General features: G+C 47.3%; 1 protein-coding gene across 2 annotated transcripts; it reads right to left on the bottom strand.

The window, feature by feature from the left end:
* Positions 1-846: 846 nt before the first annotated feature.
* Positions 847-22376, bottom strand: eif4bb (eukaryotic translation initiation factor 4Bb). Of its 2 annotated transcripts, none has more exons than XM_047158727.2 (15): positions 22284-22376; positions 17237-17377; positions 16681-16886; positions 16086-16202; positions 15926-15980; positions 15124-15264; positions 14900-15031; positions 14672-14815; positions 13871-14117; positions 13578-13651; positions 7210-7429; positions 7092-7126; positions 6854-7001; positions 6495-6561; positions 847-997 (listed from the first exon to the last, which is right to left on the bottom strand). In XM_047158727.2, the coding sequence occupies exons 1-15, from the start codon at positions 22294-22296 to the stop codon at positions 920-922; spliced, it is 1818 nt and encodes a 605-aa protein (XP_047014683.1). In that variant the 5' UTR covers positions 22297-22376; the 3' UTR covers positions 847-919. The 2 variants fall into 2 exon arrangements, with proteins under 2 accessions (XP_047014683.1, XP_017335983.1); XM_017480494.3 differs by having other exon boundaries at positions 15112-15264; positions 22284-22374.
* Positions 22377-22909: the final 533 nt, after the last annotated feature.

Genomic DNA, 22909 nt, shown 5'->3' with positions numbered 1-22909 from the left:
GCCTAAACTGGAATATATGCATATTTTCCTACTTAAAACAGAGAACAAACAGTGTTAGTCAGCATTATAAATTTATCAGGACAATACATCTGTATGTTGATTGATCTAAAGCTAATATATAGTTCATGCTGCGAGACATGTTGATCAGACGTCAGGGACGAGAAGACGGTCCCGATTTCCTTTGTCTGCTAACAAAACTTTTAAATGAACGAGAGATGAGACGACGAATGACGACGCCATGTTTACAAACGGTCTGGCAACCACTACGCTTCTCCCCTTCTGCGGTCGATTAGTTGTTACTTTGTCGCCGTCCTGGATGCACCAGGACTCGTTTGCTTTGACAGTACAAAGGTTATCTGGCCCCAGACCACGTCCGAAGGTGTTTTGATTGATTGGATCACACATTGGATCCGGTTCAGATCTGTACGTAGGGCAGATCTGTACTTACGATCCGATCACCTGGATCTAATGCTAACCGCTCTCAAGCGTGAATGCAACTGGACACAAAACGTATGAAATGAACGACGCAAGTCCAGAACACAACACAGAACAATGAATAAATGCACAAACGACTCCTCTTTTTTTTTTTTTATACATACTTTTCGAATTTATTTATAACAACAACAACTTGCAAATTACTCATTTTTAAATCCCTAAATGCATGTACGAGCTTATATACGTTTATACGCTGTTCTTTACTGTTACTAATTAAAACTAGTCAAATTTTGGATTACCTTTTAGAAAATTTCAATAAACATTAAAGAACAGCTCTGAGAACCCATGCGACGGTTCTCCTCAGTCTATCACCACCTTCACTGCAGAAACCGGTAGATCCAAAGTCTCAGCAAGTATTTGATTTTTTTTTATTATTCAGTATTATCCACATTTGTGTGTTTACTCTTCTTTTCTTTCTTCTTGTTTAATCCTCAGCACCTTCGTCCTCTACCTGCTCACCGTCCATCAGCAGCGCAGCATATTTACTGGCTGAGCTGAATTTCTGAGGGGAGAATTATTAAAAAAAAAGAAAACACATTCAAGCAACTAAGAAAAAACAAGAACTGATGAGTATATAATATACAACAGGAATAATTTCTTAAATCAATTTTTTAAATGTAGACGGTGGCGGATGTGGTGGATGTGCAGGACAGACGGTGGCGGATGCGGCGGATGGGCAGGACAGACGGTGGCAGATGCGCAGGACAGACGCTGGCGGATGCGCAGGACAGACGCTGGCGGATGCGCAGGACAGACGCTGGCGGATGCGCAGGACAGACGCTGGCGGATGCGGAGGATAGACGGTGGCGGACGCGGTGGATGCGGAGGACAGACGGTGGCGGACGTGGTGGATGCGGAGGACAGACGGTGGCGGACGTGGTGGATGCGGAGGACAGACAGTGGCGGATGTGGTGGATGTGCAGGACAGACGTGGCGGATGCGGAGGACAGACGGTGGCGGACACTGAGGACAGACGGTGGCGGACACGCAGGACCGACGGGGGCGGACACGCAGGACCGACGGGGGCGGACGTGGTGGATGTGCAGGACAGACGGTGGCGGACGCGGCGGATGCGCAGGACAGACGGTGGCGGACGCGGCGGATGCGCAGGACAGACGGTGGCGGACGCGGCGGATGCGCAGGACAGACGGTGGCGGACGCGGCGGATGCGCAGGACAGACGGTGGCGGACGCGGCGGATGCGCAGGACAGACGGTGGCGGACGCGGCGGATGCGCAGGACAGACGGTGGCGGACGCGGCGGATGCGCAGGACAGACGGTGGCGGACGCGGCGGATGCGCAGGACAGACGGTGGCGGACGCGCAGGACAGACGGTGGCGGACGCGCAGGACAGACGGTGGCGGACGCGCAGGACAGACGCTGGCGGACGCGCAGGACAGACGGTGGCGGACGCGCAGGACAGACGCTGGCGGACGCGCAGGACAGACGCTGGCGGACGCGCAGGACAGACGCTGGCGGATATGGCGGATGCGCAGGACAGGCGCTGGCGGATATGGCGGATGCGCAGGACAGGCGCTGGCGGATGCGCAGGACAGGCGCTGGCGGATATGGCGGATGCGCAGGACAGGCGCTGGCGGATGCGCAGGACAGGCGCTGGCGGATGCGCAGGACAGACGCTGGCGGATGCGCAGGACAGACGCTGGCGGATGCGCAGGACAGACGCTGGCGGATGCGCAGGACAGACGCTGGCGGATGCGCAGGACAGACGCTGGCGGATGTGGCAGATGGGCAGGACAGACGCTGGCGGATGCGCAGGACAGACGGCGGCAGATGCGCAGGACAGACGGTGGCGGATGTGGCGGATGCGCAGGACAGACGGTGGCGGACGTGGTGGATGTGCAGGACAGACGGTGGCGGACGTGGTGGATGTGCAGGACAGACGGTGACGGACGTGGTGGATGTGCAGGACAGATGGTGGCAGATGCGCAGGACAGACGGTGACAGATGTGCAGGACAGACGGTGGCAGATGTGGCGGATGCGCAGGACAGACGCTGGTGGATGCGCATGACAGACGGCGGCAGATGCGCAGGACAGACGGTGGCGGATGTGGTGGATGCGCAGGACAGACGCTGGCGGATGCGCAGGACAGACGCTGGCGGATGCGCAGGACAGACGCTGGCGGATGCGCAGGACAGACGCTGGCGGATGCGCAGGACAGACGCTGGCGGACGTGGTGGATGTGCAGGACAGACGGTGGCGGACGTGGTGGATGTGCAGGACAGACGGTGGCGGACGTGGTGGATGTGCAGGACAGATGGTGGCAGATGCGCAGGACAGACGGTGGCAGATGTGGCGGATGCGCAGGACAGACGCTGGCGGATGCGCAGGACAGACGCTGGCGGATATGGGAGATGCGCAGGACAGACGCTGGCGGATATGGCAGATGCGCAGGACAGACGCTGGCGGATGCGCAGGACAGACGCTGGCGGATATGGCAGACGCGCAGGACAGACGCTGGCGGATATGGCAGACGCGCAGGACATCCGCCGGCGGATATGGCAGACGCGCAGGACATCCGCCGGCGGATATGGCAGACGCGCAGGACATCCGCCAGCGTCTATGGCAGACGCGCAGGACAGACGCTGGCGGATATGGCAGACGCGCAGGACAGACGCTGGCGGATATGGCAGACGCGCAGGACAGACGCTGGCGGATATGGCAGACGCGCAGGACAGACGCTGGCGGATATGGCAGACGCGCAGGACAGACGCTGGCGGATATGGCAGACGCGCAGGACAGACGCTGGCGGATATGGCAGACGCGCAGGACAGACGCTGGCGGATATGGCAGACGCGCAGGACAGACGCTGGCGGATATGGCAGATGCGCAGGACAGACGCTGGCGGATGCGCAGGACAGACGCTGGCGGATGCGCAGGACAGACGCTGGCGGATGCGCAGGACAGACGCTGGCGGATGCGCAGGACAGACGCTGGCGGACGTGGTGGATGTGCAGGACAGACGGTGGCGGACGTGGTGGATGTGCAGGACAGATGGTGGCGGACGTGGTGGATGTGCAGGACAGACGCTGGCGGATGCGCAGGACAGACGCTGGCGGATGCGCAGGACAGACGGTGGCGGACGTGGTGGATGTGCAGGACAGACGGTGGCGGACTTGGTGGATGTGCAGGACAGACGGTGGCGGACGTGGTGGATGTGCAGGACAGACGGTGGCGGACGTGGTGGATGTGCAGGACAGACGGTGGCGGACTTGGTGGATGTGCAGGACAGACGGTGGCGGACGTGGTGGATGTGCAGGACAGACGGTGGCGGACGTGGTGGATGCGCAGGACAGACGCTGGCGGATATGGCGGATGCGCAGGACAGACGCTGGCGGATGCGCAGGACAGACGCTGGCGGATGCGCAGGACAGACGCTGGCGGATGCGCAGGACAGACGCTGGCGGATGCGCAGGACAGACGCTGGCGGATGCGCAGGACAGACGGTGGCGGACGTGGTGGATGTGCAGGACAGACGGTGGCGGACGTGGTGGATGTGCAGGACAGACGGTGGCGGACGTGGTGGATGTGCAGGACAGACGGTGGCGGACGTGGTGGATGTGCAGGACAGACGGTGGCGGACGTGGTGGATGTGCAGGACAGACGGTGGCGGACGTGGTGGATGTGCAGGACAGACGGTGGCGGACGTGGTGGATGTGCAGGACAGACGGTGGCAGATGCGCAGGACGGACGGTGGCAGATGTGCAGGATGGACGGTGGCAGATGTGGCGGATGCGCAGGACAGACGCTGGCGGATGCGCAGGACAGACGCTGGCGGATATGGCAGATGCGCAAGACAGACGCTGGCGGATATGGCGGATGCGCAGGACAGACGCTGGCGGATGCGCAGGACAGACGGTGGCGGACGTGGTGGATGTGCAGGACAGACGGTGGCGGACGTGGTGGATGTGCAGGACAGACGGTGGCGGACGTGGTGGATGTGCAGGACAGACGGTGGCGGACGTGGTGGATGTGCAGGACAGACGCTGGCGGATATGGCAGACGCGCAGGACAGACGCTGGCAGATGGGCAGGACAGACGCTGGCGGATGCGCAGGACAGACGGTGGCGGACGTGGTGGATGTGCAGGACAGACGCTGGCGGATGCGCAGGACAGACGCTGGCGGATATGGCGGATGCGCAGGACAGACGCTGGCGGATGCGCAGGACAGACGCTGGCGGATGCGCAGGACAGACGGTGGCGGACGTGGTGGATGTGCAGGACAGACGGTGGCGGACGTGGTGGATGTGCAGGACAGACGGTGGCGGACGTGGTGGATGTGCAGGACAGACGGTGGCAGATGCGCAGGACGGACGGTGGCAGATGTGCAGGATGGACGGTGGCAGATGTGGCGGATGCGCAGGACAGACGCTGGCGGATGCGCAGGACAGACGCTGGCGGATATGGCAGATGCGCAGGACAGACGCTGGCGGATATGGCAGATGCGCAAGACAGACGCTGGCGGATATGGCAGATGCGCAAGACAGACGCTGGCGGATATGGCAGATGCGCAGGACAGACGCTGGCGGATGCGCAGGACAGACGCTGGCGGATATGGCAGATGCGCAGGACAGACGCTGGCGGATGCGCAGGACAGACGCTGGCGGATGTGGCAGACGCGCAGGACAGACGCTGGCGGATGTGGCAGACGCGCAGGACAGACGCTGGCGGATGTGGCAGACGCGCAGGACAGACGCTGGCGGATGTGGCAGACGCGCAGGACAGACGCTGGCGGATGTGGCAGACGCGCAGGACAGACGCTGGCGGATGTGGCAGACGCGCAGGACAGACGCTGGCGGATGTGGCAGACGCGCAGGACAGACGCTGGCGGATGTGGCAGACGCGCAGGACAGACGCTGGCGGATGTGGCAGACGCGCAGGACAGACGCTGGCGGATGTGGCAGACGCGCAGGACAGACGCTGGCGGATGTGGCAGACGCGCAGGACAGACGCTGGCGGATGTGGCAGACGCGCAGGACAGACGCTGGCGGATGTGGCAGACGCGCAGGACAGACGCTGGCGGATGTGGCAGACGCGCAGGACAGACGCTGGCGGATATGGCAGACGCGCAGGACAGACGCTGGCGGATATGGCAGACGCGCAGGACAGACGCTGGCGGATATGGCAGACGCGCAGGACAGACGCTGGCGGATATGGCAGACGCGCAGGACAGACGCTGGCGGATATGGCAGACGCGCAGGACAGACGCTGGCGGATGCGCAGGACAGACGCTGGCGGATGCGCAGGACAGACGCTGGCGGATGCGCAGGACAGACGCTGGCGGATGCGCAGGACAGACGCTGGCGGATGCGCAGGACAGACGGTGGCGGACGCGGCGGATGCGCAGGACAGACGGTGGCGGACGCGGCGGATGCGCAGGACAGACGGTGGCGGACGCGGCGGATGCGCAGGACAGACGGTGGCGGACGCGGCGGATGCGCAGGACAGACGGTGGCGGACGCGGCGGATGCGCAGGACAGACGGTGGCGGACGCGGCGGATGCGCAGGACAGACGGTGGCGGACGCGGCGGATGTGCAGGACAGACGGTGGCGGACGCGGTGGATGTGCAGGACAGACGGTGGCGGACGTGGTGGATGTGCAGGACAGACGGTGGCGGACGTGGAGGACAGACGGTGGCGGACGTGGTGGATGTGCAGGACAGACGGTGGCGGACGCGGAGGACAGACGGTGGTGGACGCGCAGGACAGACGGTTGCGGACGTTGGGGACGCGCAGGACAGACGGTTGCGGACGTTGGGGACGCGCAGGACAGACGGTGGTGGACGTTGGGGACGCGCAGGACAGACGGTGGCGGACGTGCAGGACAGACGGTGTCAGATGTGGTGGATGTAGAGGACAGACGGTGGCGGATGTGGTGGATGTAGAGGACAGACGGAGGCGGATGTGGTGGATGTAGAGGACAGACGGAGGCGGATGTGGTGGATGTAGAGGACAGGCGGTGGTGGATGTAAAGGACTCACCGGAACAGCAGTCTCCTCGAACGGCTTTGGCTCTGGTGCGGGCCTGGGCTCTCGCCTGCTCTCTTTCCTAATGATCAGAAATACATAAATTTATGTGGAATTTCCTAATATTTACATATTCATACTGAAAAACAACAACAAATAAATGCAAGCAAATAAATAACAAAAAAGTAAATACACAAGCAAATAAACAAACAAGCAAATATCTAATTAAATAAATAAACAAAGTAAATATGCAAGCATGTAAGCAACTAAAGAAATGTATATACAGAGAAAAAAAAAACACCCCAAATTAAAACATTAGGAATTTATGACACACTATGCAATTTTCCAAACATTAGATTTGTCAATGTTCTCACTTGTCTGTTGGTTCTCGTTGTCTGTCTTGGTCAGGCCCATCCCCTGCTCGATCAACTCCTCGACCCCATCCTCCTCCTCTCACTGCCCCGCCCCCTCTTCCCTGAGACACGCCTTTCTCCCGTTGTACACCATCCAACTGATTCTCATCTAAACACACATAAATATAATAATGTGCCTGCATTTGCTATTTAAGCTGCATTTCTGTTTATGTGCACTAAGTGGGTGTGGCACTCAAACCTTTTTCAGATATAGGTTCATCCGAATTTGAGGAGCTGGAAAGAGAAAAAGAAAAAAGAAAAAAAGGTTAAACGCAACAAGCAAATGGTGCGAAAATACAGTCACTGCGATTTCTCACCTGCTTGACTTCGGAGCCGCGCTTCCGCGCGCGGATGAAGGTGCAGTATTAGGCCCACCCCCTGTGCCCCGTTTTGCCCAGGCATTCTCCTTTGGCGGAGGAGCCGGCATCACCTTTAGTTGCAGAGCTCCTTGACTGGGGGAGACTGGTGGGCGGGACCCAGGAGAGGTGGGTTCCTCCACTTCATTTTCTGAATGCTCACTTTCATGATGCTTAGAACCTACACACACACACACACACACATCAGATTTAATCAGCGATGTCCAAAACAAACCCTAAAATATTCATAGATTTCTGTAAAGCTGCGTTGGGACAGTGTCCTTTGTTAAAAGTGCTACACAAATAAAACTGAATTGAATTAAAATATAGCAGAAAGCAATGATCAGTGGGGTCCAAGCACCTTTCACAAACAGTGCCCCCAGTGGCCAGTTCATTCCAAGTTAGATAAAACACTAAAGAGGCCACAGATAAACATACTGTTCAAGTCTCATGACAGCGGCTATGTAATTAATTAATTTATTTTTTAATATAAATAATGCCGACTATTAGTTTTGCACAAAAAAAAAAAACAAAAAAAAAAAAGATTACCACAAATATGATGTACACCAAATTTCAGCTCAAAATGGCTTACGGTTCCCAACAAGCATCGATTGAAATTTAACCCCGCTTCCTTTAAATGACCACGCCCCACACGTCATCAGAATCTTCTCCTGAACGTGCTTTTCGACTTTTTGCAAATCCACACGACCAACCATGAGTTACAGCTCCTTGAGTAAATAAAGCTCTGCGAGCATTGATAGCTGCAGCACCTGGCGGCCATGTTGTTTACACACACGTTTCTGAAAATGATTCCGATAGAGACAGGTCATTTTACAACCAAGTTTGTCACAATATTTGGGGAAAATCCCAAGGATTGGTCCTAGACCTCTAAATTAATTTAGTATATTACGCAAAAGATTATACTGTAAATGTGAGTGGGCGGAGCTAAATGGTCCAAATGTAATGATAGCACTTGGTGCATGGCCCCCTAAAAATGTCCGCTGTTGTTAATTCATTGGTTGATATTTGTTGAAATGTCAAAGCTGATGAAGCGTCACTATTTGCAGCTAGTTGAACAGCATTATGGGTAATGTATTAAACTGTTAACAAAAGTGAAAACAGACCAACAATAAACCCTGCAGATTTTACTACAAAAAAATGTAGGATGACATTAAACGTCTCATCTAGTGCGTAAGGTAATGTTTAGTGCCTCCTACTGTCCGTGAGGTGATCTGCAACAAAATATAAACAACTTATAACGTTTCTTTTGAAGTAAATAACCAAATCAATAAAATAAAAAAAAATAAACAAGCAAATAAATAAACTAATTAACTAAACATGGAATCAAACAGGTAAATAAGCAAAAAGCCCCAAAACTGACTAAATAAGTAAATAATTAAATAAAGAAGCAAGAAATCAAAGAAACCCCGAAAAAAAGAAGTAAATATCCAAACATGCATACAAGCAAATAAATAAATAATAAACATAAGTAAATACACAAGCAAACAAACAGCCTAATTACTAAATCAATGAAAAATACATAAATATCAGTTTAAATAAAAGTAGCAGAATTGAGCAGTGATTATGGGGCGGAGATAATTTCTGGCAATATATCTGAAAATTTTTAGGCTTGTAATAATCACATAAATGTTACAAACTGCAGCTTTAAAACATCTACATTAAGCAAACAAATAAATGTAAATTTACAGCAAAATAACCTTTCGCTTCACCCCCCCCAACGTTATACACTCTTATTCTAGGACATCCAACCCAAATCTGCTGATTTCCATCCTTTAGCACACCCGTCAGGCGCGCCACTGTTTAAACCCGTCAGGCGCGCCACACCCATAAACCCCGACACATGGCGTTCCATTCCAATTACTTATCGGACATTTTCAATTAGTATAAGCAAATGAATTATTGTATCACCGCAGTTCTGGTGTAAGATTAGTCAGGACACTGTTGCTTTCTGTGTGTGCAGTTTCATGACTGTGTGCTTAACTGCTGGTGAGCAGGGGGATGGGAAAGGGGTGGAGTTTGAGCCCCCTGCTGGGCAAGCAATTCACACCTCCCCATAAAAACACTGGTACAGAGATAAATCGGAGAGCACGACTAAAGCTTTTTTGATTATAAAACACCGTATACAACTGCCACAATAAAATTATAACATTTAAACCCAAGATCGGATTGTATAAAGGTTTACTACCTTACATTACCTACATAGACGAAAATCCAGTTCGCTCGAGGTTTTATAAATCACGCACATTTCCGTCGGTATAAAGTCCATCAGCTTCATTGAAGAAAACAAATGCAAAGTTCCATATTTAGTCAAAAATGTCCTCTTCAAAATGCATTAAGTGTTTTGGTATCCCACTCCTCTGGAATTTAGTAATTAGCCATAAACTGAACTGAGATACATTCTAAAAAACCTAATCAAAACCTGGACCAATTGTAGACAATTCGAGCTTTCAAACGACACCTCAATTGCTAAAATTGACCATTCAGAGACAGAGTTATAGCAATGCGTAAACGTCGGCACTCGCCAGTTTACACGCCACTTATTGGTCTAGAGCTGTCTATATGCTGGCAGTCAGCGCGGACAGGTGAATCAGCTTGTAGGGCCAGACGGGTTTGTTATGCAACCACCCTTGATGGCTATTTACACCTAGTTGACTTCCCCCAAAAGTTGATAGTGAGTTTTGGTGTGTTTTGGTCTTTGTTACATTTGCGGTCTCAGATAGTTTTCTCAGCAGTTTCCTTTGTTTTTCGCTCAGCACGCGGTTTATAACGATGGCGCATTCCCAAAAAAGCCTGGCTTTGCCAGAGGTTTTGGAGGAATATTTAGGAGTGACACTAGCGAAGAATTCGAGGGTTTTTCGGAGGAAGATAGCGTGGATACAGATGAGGAGCAAGCATTCCAGCAAGGATTGGACCCGCTTCTTGACATGTAAGCTATTTTGCTATGTTTTTTTCTTGTATTGTCAAAATTCCCGTTTACGTGTAGAATGGCACTGATTTTTTGCATGTAGCATGACGGCAGGTTTTTTTGGCATGGCACATGACTGCGGGGTGGTTTTTGGCATGTAGCATAAAAATGTTTTGTCTTGCACTTCATGTAGTAATAAGCAACTTGTGCAAAAATTATACAATAAATGTTGTCTTTTATACTAAATATTATGTAATAATTATGTTGGGTATTTTTCGTGATTAATTATTATTGCAAGGAAGAAGAAAATGCTCCCGATCCTCCACACACTTCTTCCGAGTCCTACTCCCCCAGCACTCACCTAGAGCTTTCCATAGCAACTACAACCCCTCCCCCAGCCAGACCTGTCAGAAGACAGAAGAGGCAGCACTCGTATGTCACCCATTTCTACCATTAGGAGAGCTAGTGCTCCTGCACTTGCAACACAACCGGAACAGGACAGGTGGCACAATATTGATGAAGATGATGTGTCTCCCATACAACATCCCTTTTCTCCTTCCCGCACTCCTGGGGTACAGCTTGACGGGCATCAGCCACATACCCCTCTTGAGCTGTTCCAGTTATTTTTTGATAAAGCTGCAATTATGAGTCTCTGCAACAACACAAACCTGTATGCAGAGTACAAGCAGCAGAAGGGCATGAAGACACCGTGGCGTTCAACAACTAGCCTGGAAATGCACAAATTCCTGGGCCTAGTTATTTATGGTGGTCTAATCAGGTCAACAAGAGTTGGAGATTTATGGAGAAAGGATCAGCTCCACAATTTCCCATTCCCCACCTTGGTCATGTCAGGCTGCAGATTTGAAGCAATATTCTGGAACCTGCATATGAGCAATGTTAAAGACGACGAGCATAATGACCGGCTGAAAGGCTCCACTGGCCACGATCGTCTCTTTCGTGTGAAGCCCCTTATGGAGCAGCTCTTAGTGGCATGCAGGGCATATCACCAGCCTCACCAGAACCTGGCCATTGATGAAAGGATGGTAGCCACAAAGTCTCATATTGGCCTGAAACAATACATGAAGGAAAAACCCACAAAGTGGGGTTTCAAATTGTTTGTCCTGGCCGATCCGAGGAATGGCTACACCTTGAATTTCAGCATCTACCACGGAAGAGTTGGAGTTTGCATGTTCTCCCCGTGCTGCAGGGGTTTCCTCTGGGTACTCCGGTTTCCTCCCCCAGTCCAAAGACATGCATGGTAGGCTGATTGGCATGTCCAAAGTGTCCGTAGTGTATGAATGGGTGTGTGAACGTGTATGTGTGCCCTGCGACGGATTGGCACCCTGTCCACGGTGTACCCCGCCTTGTGCCCGATGCTCCCTGAGATAGGCTCCAGGCTTCCCCGTGACCCTGAAAAGGATAAAGCGGTATAGAAGATGGATGGATGGACCAGGGAAGAGGACAGTCCCATTCTGGAAAGGGCCTGAGCCATAATGCTGTTCTGGACCTGTTGACATCCTCCTCACTTGGCACAGGGTACCATATATATGTAGACAAATTTTACACTAGTACCACTCTCTTTCAGGATCTTCACAGGAAATGGTATGGGGCTTGTGGTACCATCCAGGAAAACAGAATTCGTTTTCCAAAGACAAAAATCAATGTTCTTCCTAAGAAAGCCACCAGGGGGAACATTAGATGGAACATAAAAGGTTCATTCCTGTATGTCAAGTGCATGGACGCACGCGAGGTCACGGTCTGTTCAACAGTCCACAAGGTATATAGTGGAGACACAGTTCAGCGTTGGGTCAAGAAACCAGATGGCACTTGGTCTTCACAAGCCATCCCTGTTCCTGAAGCAGTGAAGGCGTACAATAAGTACATGGGGGGAGCTGACCTCTCCGATGCTCTCATTAAATACTTGACTGTGTCAAAAAAGACAATGAAGTGGTACAGGAAACTCTTTCTGCATTTTATTGATATAGCTGTGGTAGACTATTTATATTATTCATAAAGAGCAAACGCAAGATAGACAGCAGAAACCTCTCACGCAGAATAAATTCAGAGAGGTCCTGTGACAGCAGCTTGTGGATTTTGGGAGTGCTGAAGCCACAAGTTCGGATGGAGCCCCCGAGCCAGTGGAAGCTGCAGCTGTTGGCGAAGTGTTGCAGGTTGCAGAGAGCTGGCCATGCTACCCAGTAACCATCATGGACGTCTTTGCCTCTGCTAAGAAAGACAAAGCCTCAGCTGGGAGGAGACACGGTGTACTCTGCCTTCAAAGGAAGAAGTACAGCAAAACAATTTATAAGTGCCAGTCTTGTGATGTCCCTCTCTGCATTATACCGGACCGTCTTTGTTTCACTGAGTGGCATGATCTCAAGGACAGCCAAGCTCTGTGAGCTCAACCGTTCAGAGCAATTTTCAAACAGTCTTTTTTTACTTGTTCAAATGTTTTGTACTTCTATTCATGTTCTCAATTTCTAGTTCCAATTTTTACATTTTTCTGCTTTTTTTAAATAGTTTTTTTTGCCTCCTAACATCCAACCTCACGTCCATGTCATCAGAGGTGGAAACAGCACCTTCTGCATGCCTATATGTGACTAGAATATTATGCGACAGTGCTGGCTAATGGGGCTCTGGTGCTATTTTTAATAAACATTATATTTTATGAGTAGGTTTCAGACTTTTTTTGTGTGTGTGAAATTACACATTGTGTAACAGACTTCATGCTACTGCTATTTGTTTTTATATTGAGAGGTTATTTTATGCATTTAAAAAAAAAAGTTTGCTATTTCTAGAAGTCGGCAATTTATAAAGGTTTTGTGCCTTTTTTTAAGCTTTGTGCCATTTAGAGAGGTTTTATGTCATTTGGAGATGTTTGGTACCATTTGGAGATGTTTGGTACCATTTGGAGATGTTTGGTACCATTTGGAGAGGTTGTGTGTCATTTTGGAGAGGTTTTTACCTGTGTTTTGATAACCTTACACACAATTTTAGTGGTTAGAGATAACGTCCTTTTATTTTGGGTGTTCATGGACAAGTACTTGGGGCATCTTTGAGACCAGAAATGGAGTTGATATCAACATTTGCTGTGAAGATATAACATGTGTGTTAAAAGTAAACAACAATTTAATTTTTTTTTTTTTCCAGAATATATTGCCCCAGGTAGGCTAGGTAAAAGAAGAAATACTTGAAATAACTGCTAGTTCTTAAAGTATTAAGTGTCCACTTTCATATGAGCCATTAACCACTACTGTGGTGTGTGATATTACAAAACAAATCAATGCTGAACACAGGTACCCCAAAACAGACAAAAATGCCATTTTTGGCTACTGCGAAAAGAACTTAAACCAGTCAGGCGCGTCACTGTCGGACAAATGCATGTGTTAACGTGTTACTTTACCTCTATAGGGTGTGGACTCGCTCGCTGTGCGCTCGTGTTCACCGGGCGTCGCCTCGCTGCGCCAGCTCGGGTCCCTGCACACAGCAGAACGGAAACGCTAGTTAACGTTACCTCACCAAGCACAACACTGACGCGGTAAAGCGACAAATACAAACGACTGGCACGAACTATAGTATAGGACATAGGATAAAACGTTCACTGTGCCGTATTTTCTCCCCATTTTCCCCTCAATCTAGATTCTCTCCGTCTTTATGCAGATGCTTTATGGCTAACTCCATCCTCCTCGTCCTCACCGGTCTCGAGGTCGTCTCTCTGAAGGTCTGGGCTTGTCCTCCTCCAGCTGTCTCTGCAGTCGCTCCTGCTCCTTCTTCAGACGCTCCTCCACTTCCCTCTCCTTGGCCGCCGTGTCCACGGGTTTCGCGCCCCCGAATATGGAAGCAGAGCGGCTCGGGTTGGCCTGAGGAGACGAGCCTCCGCTCTGCTCCTCCTCTTTCGGGAGGCTGCGGGGTTTCAGGTTCAGTTTGGGTCTCTGAAGAGGAGCTTGGGGGGGGGTTAAAACAAGATCGTATAAGTGGAATCGCATTAACTGGATGCTTGAAAAAAAAAAAAGCATAAAAGATCTGAAACGACTCCATTTATATTAAAAAGTCAATTAAATACATTTTACGCTACAGTAGGAACCTTGTTTACATCTTTACAATATCTTTATAACGCTATATTATGGTTGGATGAGGAGGGAAAAAATATCTATTAAGAAACACCCCCAATTGTACAGATTTACAAATTTTAATTAATTTTAAGATTACATTTTAAAAAATGATCAAATTATCAGCTTCTATTCAGTCTATAATTATTAATAAATAAATAAATAAATAAATAAAAGTTTACAAAAAAGCCATCATGATACCCATGATCTCTCCGAAGTGTCAATTTATCACAAAATCATAAAATTTTCTATATTATAAATAAAAAGAATGTAAAATTTATATATATATATATATATATATATATATATATATATATATATATATATATATATATATATATATATATATATATATATATATATATGAGAATGAGAGACAGTCCTGTACCTCTCTCTTCACGCCCGGCGTCACGCCCGGGGTCACGTCTTTCGTAGCGGTCCTCTCCGAAGCGATCTCCATCTCGCTTGTCGTCGAAATCACGCCTGTAGCCACTGCCGAACGCCCGCCTTCCTCCGCCACGGGAGTCGTAACCTGCGGATCACATGACCACGCGCTGACCAAAAGCTCACACCGAGACAAATAAACATGATAAATATTTTCCGCTGAGCCACTAACCTCCACGGTCATAGTCCCTGCCCCCTCGGTCATCGTAGCGCTCCCGGTCGTCATAGCGATCGCGGCCGCTGAAGCGATCGTCGCGCCGCGGCCCATCCCTGAATCGATCGGGCTCGTACCGGTCACGTGACCCTGAGAAAGAAAAGAGGTCTGTAAACGATAAAGATGTAAACACATGGAGTAAAACTGTGGTCATGTGATATATCACACACTCTCTCCGAAACCGTTGTCTCGACGCGGTCCGTCATCCTGCTCCGCACTGGGACGAGCCCTCCAATCGGAATCCGTCTTATCAGGACCGCCATCGCCGCCACCGCCACCACCACGCCCACGATCACGCCCCGACATCGAACCTCCATCTCGCTCTGCGGAGGAAAGAAATCACAAAAGCGCTCATGACAAGCATGTACCGATATTTATTATCACACAATAATATGTACATTATTATTATTATTATTTCCTTCTTTATTCAATTTTTTTTTTTTACAACTTTAGACTATTTACTTATTTTTTATCATTTACTTTCTATTTTATTGCTTATATAAATGAAAGTCGTGCTGCATTCCACTAGCAGGCAAATTGCCTGCTAGTGGAATAATAAACTAGCTCAAGATGATGACCTATAATTCATTTAAAGAATAAAAAAAGTCTAGCAACGGGTTTAATATTCTCTTACATTTACAAATACGATCAAATCGATAGCAGAACACGTTTATCTGTAAAACACATAAATAAAGACGTGAGGTTTGGTTTCTTCTACAACTGCATTTTCAGATAATAAAATAGGTGTATATTATTATCACCTTTAAAGGCAATATAAATTAGATCTAAAGATATTTCTCTAAGGAAAATATATAAACATGACTTGACCATCTATACCGTATATATATAGATATATATATATATATATATATATACACACACACACACATACACATATACATATATATATAATTTAAATATATACACACAAACACACCAGTCTACAAGAATCTCTCAGAGTTTATCTCCACCACATTCACTTACCTTTATCATTGGACTGATCTGCGATATCTACTCGAATGCGTCTGTTCCCCAGGTTCTACACACACACACACACACACACACACACACACACACACACAGTAAACACTGAATGTAAAGCACTGAACGATGACGTATATAACAGTCACGTGTGTAACTCTACCTCCTCATTGAGAGTGAGCGCACGGAGCATCGAGTCGACGTCATCAAACTCGGCGTAACCGAAGCCCTTCAGTCTCTCAGGGTTACTGGGTTCACGTGGCAAACGCACGGCACTGATCTGAGAACACACAAACCACAAATTTACACACTTACTCTCTTACATGCGTGTTGCAACACAACATAAAACAGACACAAACGTTCCCTAAAATGACGTGAGGTGTGTCCTTTTTTAAGTTGTGTTTGACTCGCTTCCTCAAGGTGCAACATCAGACTGTAACGTGAAACCTGAAAACGTAACGTCAAGGTGTAACAGGAAAGTTAAAACTATCAGACAATCAGCCTACAGAACATGTTTTTGGACTGGAATGTTTATTGGGCATTAGGTAGGGTGCCATTATTTATTTAGAGCGCTTCAGAATATCGGCCCGGCTGTGTCCTGGAGGATGAGGGTAAAAACGTGAATCCCTGGTTGCTGAAGAGAAAAGACCGAGTGGCAGTTTTCACTGTTTGTGTGTGTGGTTTACGAGACATTATAAGCTCATGAATATTCATCTGAAAGCATATTAATTCTAAACACCGGACTACACCCGTCTCACCGCGAGGCCCCTGAAGAACTGTTTGATGGACTCTTCAGTGACATCATAGGGCAGATTTCCCAGGAAGGCGGTGTAGGGTGGGCTGCGGGGCAGACGTGACCGGTCGACGTTGGGCTCCCGGGCCGCACGAGGAGCCGTGGGCAGGATGGAGCGGTCGATGGGCGGGGCACGATACGAATCTTCAGGGTTGTGCCAGGAAGTGGACACTGCGGAGAGACAGAGAGGTGTGTGTTAGAGGTTTTCTCACACTGTTTTCAGCTCACTAGACCACGAAGTTCACGAACTCACAGTTCAAAGTTCACATAGATCAAATCTATGAAGTAAAAAGGTTCAAACTGTGTGCAAGAGCGGCTTCCACATCCCGCATCCTTTCCTTTTCTTACAGCGACTGGGATTTGACAGCAGGAAAGTTTTATTCACATAACAACTGTTTAGTTTTCAGTGATATCGCCATAGCGATGGGTCTCAAATTGTACACGCTACAGCCAAACCCTCCGTGTTAGCACCTCTGCAGAAGTTGTAAAAACATTTAGCCCCTGTTTTAACTCTTGCTCACCTTCTCCTTCTAGGTCTTCAGTCTCATCTGCCCAGCTGGTGGCCTTCGCGGGGGGATACACAGTCGTTCCAGATCCACTGCTGTCCTCTGCCAGGAAGTCCGTCAGAGTTAAAGTCTTCCCCTTCTTCTTAGTCTTCTTCGCTGCAGAAAGAAAAAGAAACACCACGATCGATCACTAGAGGTCTAGCGATAGCGGATTTTACGATAACCGTTTGATCACCCGATTTTAAAACCGATACTGAATGAAAACAAACACTCAATATACATATTAACCATTAATAAATGTTAAAGTAAATAAAATATATACATCCTAACTGAACCAAAAAATAACGCTCCGAATAACAAATAAAAATAGAGAAAATGAATTTAAAAAAAAACCCCTTCAAATAAAATGGCAAAATGTGTCAGCGATAGTAACCCAGATAGTTCCAGCGATGGATTATCGGTTATCAAAACCAACCAAACAGTCAATCCCTAAAGATTTAAACCCCCATTTCAACAGAAACAAAGCCCTATTACTTATAAACATCAAAGTGCTGTCGAGTTCTGGATCATGATTGATCAGAAGGTGCTGATTAATTTTCTCTGACAGTAGCGCAGCTGCAAATCACAGGTTTATATTAATGCTCTATTATATTAATATAATCGCTGGCTGTGGTATGAGAGGAATAAAACACTTCAGGACGTGCTGCTGTAGGGAAATTATTAACATCAGGAAGTCTGCTTATCGCTCACTCATATATTAGCAGCAGGACACAGTGGTTTCTTCTGTGTGTAAGTGTCAGTGGGTTTAGACGTTGAAAGCGATACTCGCTCTAAACCACGTGGACTTGAAGATAAACATAGTCAGCGGGGTGAAGAGAGATAAGCAGTGCGATATCTCCAATACGCCTAAAAAACCGACTGATATTTGACTTGAGCCCTTTCTTTTTTTTTAGAGGGCGACACCCAAATAAATAAATAAATAAATAAATGCCTTATACTAGCCATGGCACAGCGACATGGACAAGAACTCGTTGATATTTGTGCGTTTTTGGCTTTACTTTTAAGAAAGGACAGTTTACGTTCTTTATTTCTCTCAATAAATACAATATGATCAGGACCGAGCCGATACGCTGGAGCCGAGATACAAGACGAATCCATGTACAGGCTTCACCAGACGTTGACACAAATAAACCATTAAATTTGAATCCGTGTGTTCTGTAATGATAACAAATCAAACTGCTGCAATATCGGCACACTGTACTGTAAGACAAGCGGATCAGGGTTTATAATGTAAGGTGTAATTTCACCCTTTTGTTAACGTTATTGTAATCTGCTCCATGGCAGCGCGATTAATATGGAAAGGTTGTTTGTTTGGCGATAGATTTGACTTGAAACGACTAAATGAATAACAAATTATTCTCCTCACATCAGCTCCTCCTCCTCCTGCTGTCTGACCTCCACCTGAACGCTCGAGCGCGTCACACTTGCCTGTTTCACCGTACAGATCAGGAAAACACTCGCCGTAGGATTTCGTACATTTCCTCATCGCTCTGAAACGAGTTTCTGGTCACGTCACAGCACGCAGTGCTTCTGAACGGTTTTAGACGTGAGAGCGCCTCACATCAAGCACAGCTCTGATTTTAACTCGTGTTTCAGAGTCGTGATAGAAACCCGACTGCACGAATACTCGCAGGTTTACGGTAAATTCCTCCAGAAACTACCTGTTAAGTAGCACGCATCGAGGCTGTTCGGTTCCCACTCGCAAACTTCCTTCTCTGTATCTTACCTCAAACACCGCCGCCGCCTCCACGTAGTGTGCACGAGGACGTCGAACTCACTCATAATGAATATTACACAGAAATATCACGATGCGAGCAGCAAATTCCTCTCTCCGCTATTCTGTATCACGATATTCAAGACCATGGAGTTCTGTCTCACACCTAATTAACAGCGTAAGGGAAAATGTCCGACGTTAGGAAGATAGTAAACAAGGTCAGGTAAATTCAGGGCTGCACCATTAACTGTAGTAACTATCACAATTTCTTTAAACTTCCTCAGTTAAACAAGCTCACCAATATCCTAACTCAAGTTTAACTACACTGAGCAAACTGTCGCTTAGCTAAAGTACTACTCAACTGACTGTTAGCAAAGGCTAAATACTCTTACTTTCTTCCTTCTTATTCTAGCAAATATAGGCTGCATGTAATCCGATCCAAAGTTGTGTGTTGGATTGGAGCAAGGTTTAGTCTCAATGTTACCGTGACAACAAGAAGCATGTCTCATCAAAATGTTTGGACTCCACCAATCCACAGTCAGACAGATTGTGTACAAATGGAGGAAATTCAACACCAGTGTTCCCCTCCCCAGGAGTGGAGACCAACAAAGATCTCTCCAAGAGCAGGACGTGCAATAGTCCACGAGGTCACAGAGGAACTTCTGACCATCTAAAGTCCTCTCTCACATTGTCTAACGTTAATGTTCATGAGTCCACCATCAGGAGAACACTGAACACCAACAGTGTGCATGGCAGGACTGCAAGGAGAAAGTCTCTGCTCTCCAAAAAGAACACTGCTGCTCTTCTGCAGTTTGATAAAGATCACGTGGACGAGTCAGAAGATTAATGGAAAATGTTTTGCGGACGGATGAATAGACCAAAATAGAACTTTTTGGTTTAAATGAGAAGCGTTATGTTTGGAGAAAGGAAAACACTGCATTCCAGCAGAAGAACCTTCTCCCATCTGTGAAACATGGTGGTGGTAGTGTCAGGGTTTGGACCTGTTTTGCTGCATCTGGACCAGGACGACTTTTCATTATTGATGGAACAATGAATTGTGAATGATACCAGTGAACTCTAAAGGAAAATATCAGAACATCTGTCCATGAACTGAATCTGAAGAGAAAGTGGGACATGCAGCAAGACAACGATCCTAAACACACGAGACGTTCTACCAAAGAACGCTTAAAGAAGAATAAAGTTCATGTTTTGGAACGGCCGAGTCAAAGTCCTGACCTTAATCCAGTAGAAATGTTGTGGAAGAACCTGAAGCAGCAGTTCATGTGAGGAAACACACCAACACCCCAGAGCTGAAGCTGTTCTGTACTGAGGAACGGGATAAAACTCCTCCGAGCCGATGTGCAGATGATCAACACTTACCCCAAACGTTTATCTGCAGTTATCACTGCACAAGGAGTCACACCACATACTGAATGCAAAGGTGCACATACTTTTACCCCTCACAGATATGTAATATTTTCCTCACTAAATAAATGACCAAGTATAATATTTTAGTATCATTTGATTAATTGGGTTCTCTTGATCTACTTTTAGGACTCGTGTGAAACTCTGACGATGTTTTCAATCATATTTATGTAGAACATTCACTGTGAATGCAACACTACAGTTTAGCCAAGCAGTTTGATAGTAAATGCACACATTGTGACACGTTTTGTGCATCACAAAAATGTCTTCAACTATCATGATGTTTTTTTTTTTGGTCATATCGCCCCGCCCCTAACACACCCTAATAATCCATTAATAACCCAGAGCTCAGGCAGAATATAAAACAAACACCTTAAACTGAATAAACTGATTTGATCATTTTAATAATCTGTTAAACAGAATAAAAGTTCAATGTCTACGCACATGTGTTTGAGTCTCCATTCTCTCCTAGTGCAACAAAAACATGGGAAGAACAAAGCAGTGCATGTTAGAGATATTAATCAATCTAAAATAACTGGGAGCGGGTGGACAGGCATGAAAATAACGTTGACTATAACATTTAGAGGACGTACACAAAAAAACAACATGACAAAGCCTTTATTTATTGTGAGGTTATCCCCGGAACAATTATGCCCATTACCGGTAGCATTAGTAAATGAGTAAAAGGCATTATTGATCTTGTTAAAATGAACAACTAGTCAAACAGAAGACAGTCTCAAAATAAAGCCCTATTCAGATGGGATTAATGTATAGTTCTTACTTTACAAGACACTTGCATAACGTTGGATCGGATTACGCGTAGTGAGCATGTACACAGAGATTAAATATACGGAGTGTATAAACAGCTCATTCTGTAATCTGCGCTCATGATTGGGCAATTTGAACGCAAGTCAATACTAACAATCATTTTTACACACAGATTAAACGTACAGGTCCCATAGTGAATCTCCCAAAGTGAAAAGTAATCAGATATCAGACGGCTATAACTCTCGAAAAGGATTAATGGACATTTTAATTCCCTTAATCTATTTGTGAGTTTGTTTACGTGACATTTTAATCATGATGTAAACTGGGTGCACAAATGATCTGATAAGACGTGTGGAGTTCACGTAGCTGGTCAGTACACGCGGACACGTTAATTCTCACATCCTGGACACTACTGCCATGAGGAACAGTGCAGTATTCAGTGGTGCGTGTGTTCAGTCTGTACACTGTAAGCCATCTTGGACACAGCCTCGACCCCTCTGCTGGTTAATAACTGTCTAAGTAAAGATTATATCAATTCAATACTTAGAGTTTCTTAAAACGTCACCGGGATGTTGTGTTTTTTTTTTGTACAGGCTGCGTACAAATCGTAATAAGAAAAAAATAATAAAAAAACGTCTGCGGGTGACAACCCGTGTGCGACGACACTGCTGCGCACTACACGTGGAAAAGCCCTCCTCTGAAAGCGTTGTGCGCATGCGCAGAAAACGCACTTCGTCATTAGCACGCCACTTCGCTGCGCACAAAACTGCACAATTCAGCGCCGATTCTTATAAGAAAACTACTCAAGAACGGCACACGTTTGCATACGACTCAACGACGAGACTAAATAAAACAACCGACAGCGCGCGAGCAAGACAGACCACATGACTTGCTAGCTAGCTAGCGAACTGACTGGCTAACCCGCCGCTTGCTTGTACAACACTCTTTTCCGGTAATTTTTCCCCACAAACGCCTCACTGGTTATCATGAATAGACAGTAAATATCGATCTCGCTAAAGCAAAGCTCCAGTCGAAGACATTGCTTTTCGAGTTTCCTTCAAAATTCACACAGACCGCAGTGCACATTCAGCTCACCTGACGCCGCCATGTTGGAAAGTGTGCACGTCACACAGAACCCGGATGAAAGCGTCACGCGTCATAGAGGCGCGTCAGAAACGTTGACTGACTGCGTCAGTGCACAAAATCCAGCTTTTGAGACCTAGCATGTGATTTTTCATAAAGCATGGTTCTTGTGAAATTTCTTTTAAGCTTTAATTTTGCACAGCACACATTTACTTATATGGAACAATCAACACGTAATATCAGATAGTGAACTGATCTGAATATTTAATAAATGAATGAACATGGGGACTTTCTTGAGTTCTTGATAACTTCTTGGTATTAAAAAGAGATGAATGTTTCTGTGGAAGATTTCATCAACATTACAAAAAGCATTTCAGATCATTTTAGAGCTCTATTATAGGACACACCTTCGTTATAGGTCCTCAGCCAATAGCATTCCATTACTCTCAATCAGTGGTAGTGATATTGTACATTTTAATAATAATAATAATAATAATAATAATAATAATAATAATAATAATAATAATAAATAATAATAATGGTAAATCTTTAATGTCTGCGAACAGGCTTGTGTCCAGTATATGCTCTAAATGGAAAACGTCATATGTCATATGTGCAAAGATAAGTGAAATGTGGAT

This window comes from Ictalurus punctatus, chromosome 11 (genome assembly GCF_001660625.3).
Source record: "Ictalurus punctatus breed USDA103 chromosome 11, Coco_2.0, whole genome shotgun sequence".
Taxonomy (NCBI): domain Eukaryota; kingdom Metazoa; phylum Chordata; class Actinopteri; order Siluriformes; family Ictaluridae; genus Ictalurus; species Ictalurus punctatus.
The sequence above is the reverse complement of the archived record's forward strand: the minus strand, read 5'-3'. Positions and strand labels throughout refer to the sequence as shown.